This window comes from Penaeus japonicus, unplaced genomic scaffold (genome assembly GCF_977035675.1).
Source record: "Penaeus japonicus unplaced genomic scaffold, GWHDUDI00000001_assembly GWHDUDI00000005, whole genome shotgun sequence".
In the NCBI taxonomy this organism is placed as follows: Eukaryota; Metazoa; Arthropoda; class Malacostraca; order Decapoda; family Penaeidae; genus Penaeus; species Penaeus japonicus.
In genome coordinates, this window is record NW_028234407.1 from 32,933,248 (window position 1) to 32,935,747 (window position 2,500).

Sequence of the window (2,500 nt, forward strand, 5' to 3'; positions counted from 1 at the left end):
GAGAGAGAGAGAGAGAGAGAGAGAGAGAGAGAGAGAGAGAGAGAGAGAGAGAGAGAGAGAGAGAGAGAGAGAGAGAGAGAGAGAGAGAGAGAGAGAGAGAGAGAGAGAGAGAGAGAGAGAGAGAGAGAGAGAGAGAGAGAGAGAGAAAGAGAGAGAGAAAGAGAGAAAGAGAGAGAGAGAGAGAGAGAGAGAGAGAGAGAGAGAGAGAGAGAGACAGAAAGAGATAGTAAACGAAGAGGAGAATATGAGTGAAGGAAAGAGAGAGACCTAAAGAAATATCTATATTATTTGTTGAGCACAATGAAGTCTGAAAGAAAACTTGAAGTATATATTTTAGATGTTATAAATACATAAAACACTCATAATCTAATCATATGTTGGAAATGCCATGAAACTGTAGTATCAAGACATAAATACACACATATACATACATATATGTATGCATATGTGGCTATGTATATGTGTAGGTGTATGTATGTATGTATGCACCTGTATGTGTATGTGTACATATATGTGTAAGTGTGCATGTACATGCGTAAGTGTGAGTGTGAGTGAGTGCGTGTGCGTGTGTATGTGTGCGTGTGCGTGTGTGTACATGTGCGTGTGACTATGCATGTGTACAAACATAAAATCTATACTACGCCAGTGGCGCGTGTGCTTGTTCCTGTCAGAGCGAAAGGAACGAGCGCCTCGGTTGGCGCGCGTCCACACGAGAGCCGCATGATGGAGGGGACGGCGGCGTGGGCGGCGACGTGGGCGGCGGTGCAGCCTCGTCGCTGGACAAATAAATTCAGATGCAAAGAAGCAGATCCTCGGCGCTGGTGTTAACATAGTCGAGCTCTTTTAATATCTCTCACATACAAACACAAACACACACACACACACACACTCTCTCTCTCTCTCTCTCTCTCTCTCTCTCTATATATATATATATATATATATACATATTTATATATATACATATGTATATATGCATATATATGCATATATATATATATATATATATATATATATATATATATATATATAAACATATATATGTATATATATATATATATATATATATATATATATATATATATATATATATATATACACGCACATACAAGTAGATACAAACGCCAACATGTTCTAATGGCTGTATCAAAACTAAACATCTCTAAACACATAGGATAAAGCAAGCGATGACAGAACCGCAAGGGGAGTATTGCTACAACGAGGTTATCGCTTCTCATTCACCAAAAGAAGGAAACAAGGAAGGGAAGGAGAGAAGGAAAGAATGAATGAAAGAAAGAAGGAATGAATGAAGGAAGAGAGGTAGGAAGGGAGGAAAGAAAGGAAGACAGAAGGAAGGGAAGAAAGAAAGAAGTAAGGAACGAAGGTAGGGAAGAATGAATGAATGAAAGGAGGAAGGATAAAAAAGAAGGAAGGAGAGAAAGGTCGAGAAAGAAGAATGAAAGCAAAAGTCAGAAAAGCGACGAAAATGATCATCAATCCGAACGAACCATCAACACAGGCGAACACGGAACCGAAGTGAAGCCAAAGTGAACGAAACTGAAGCAAACGCAGCAACGAAGCGTCCGCCGAGGAAGCAGGGCTGTGGGCGTGAACTCGTGGACGCCGACACGAATCAGCGAACGAAAAAATAAAGCACATCGCAAGCAGAGGAGGAGGGCACGCAGTCACAAAGCAAGCACACACACAAACACCAGCACGCAACAGCAAGTGGCGGCTGGTGGTGCAGTCAGACTCTCCGTACAGGGGGAGGGAGTGGGGTATTGGGAAGGGAGTGGGGTATATGGAAGTGGGTGGGAGATTGGGGAATAGGGAATGGGGGGAGTGGGAAAGGGGGGGGGGGGGAAGAATGAGGAAGAGGGTAGAGGATAAAATAATTGGGAAAGGTAGGAGAAAGGGGAGGTAGAGGATGGGAGGGGAGGGGAGGGGAGGGGAGGGGAGGGGAGAGGAGAGGAAAGGAAAGAGAGAGAGAGAGAAAGGGAGAAAGAGAGAGAAAGAGAGAAAGAGAGAGAGAGAGAGAGAGAGAGAGAGAGAGAGAGAGAGAGAGGGAGAGAGAGAGAGAGAGAGAGAGAGAGAGAGAGAGAGAGAGAGAGAGAGAGAGAGAGAGAGAGAGAAAGAAAGATAGACAAAGAAAGAAAGAGGATATAGAGCGGGGGGCCGGGCATTAATAGGGAAGGAAGGACCCGGATGGATAAGGGCAAAGACACCCATAAACGCTGGACTCACTGCGATCATAAAGAGCTGGGCGATCCTATACTCTTCCACTGTGAGCGGGAGGGGAATCCTATACTCCTTGATCAGCACCATGACGGCTCCTCTCGCTATCTCATCCTCTGTGGGGGGGAAAAAGGAGGGTAAAAATATCATCAATAGGATTATATGGTACTTCCACATCCAAATACAATAAAATCGCGGAATGGGGTAAAAATTACTTCTTATTATTAGTTCTTACAATTTATTTCTACATCTGAAGTGTTTCTCTTTG

At 43.5% G+C, this 2,500-nt stretch overlaps 1 protein-coding gene across 33 annotated transcripts in view; it reads right to left on the reverse strand.

Moving 5' to 3' along the window:
• rdgB (retinal degeneration B) overlaps window positions 1-2,500 on the reverse strand; it is a 175,927-nt gene that overhangs the window by 53,075 nt on the left and 120,352 nt on the right. For all 33 annotated transcript variants that reach the window (XR_015191065.1, XR_015191064.1, XM_086537291.1 and 30 more), the window contains one exon: window positions 2,242-2,348. Coding sequence is in view for 23 of the 33 variants with exons in the window: in XM_086537291.1 (XP_086393417.1) it covers window positions 2,242-2,322 (81 nt within the window). In the remaining 10 variants the exon portion in view is untranslated. The remainder of the gene's footprint in view (window positions 1-2,241; window positions 2,349-2,500) is intronic.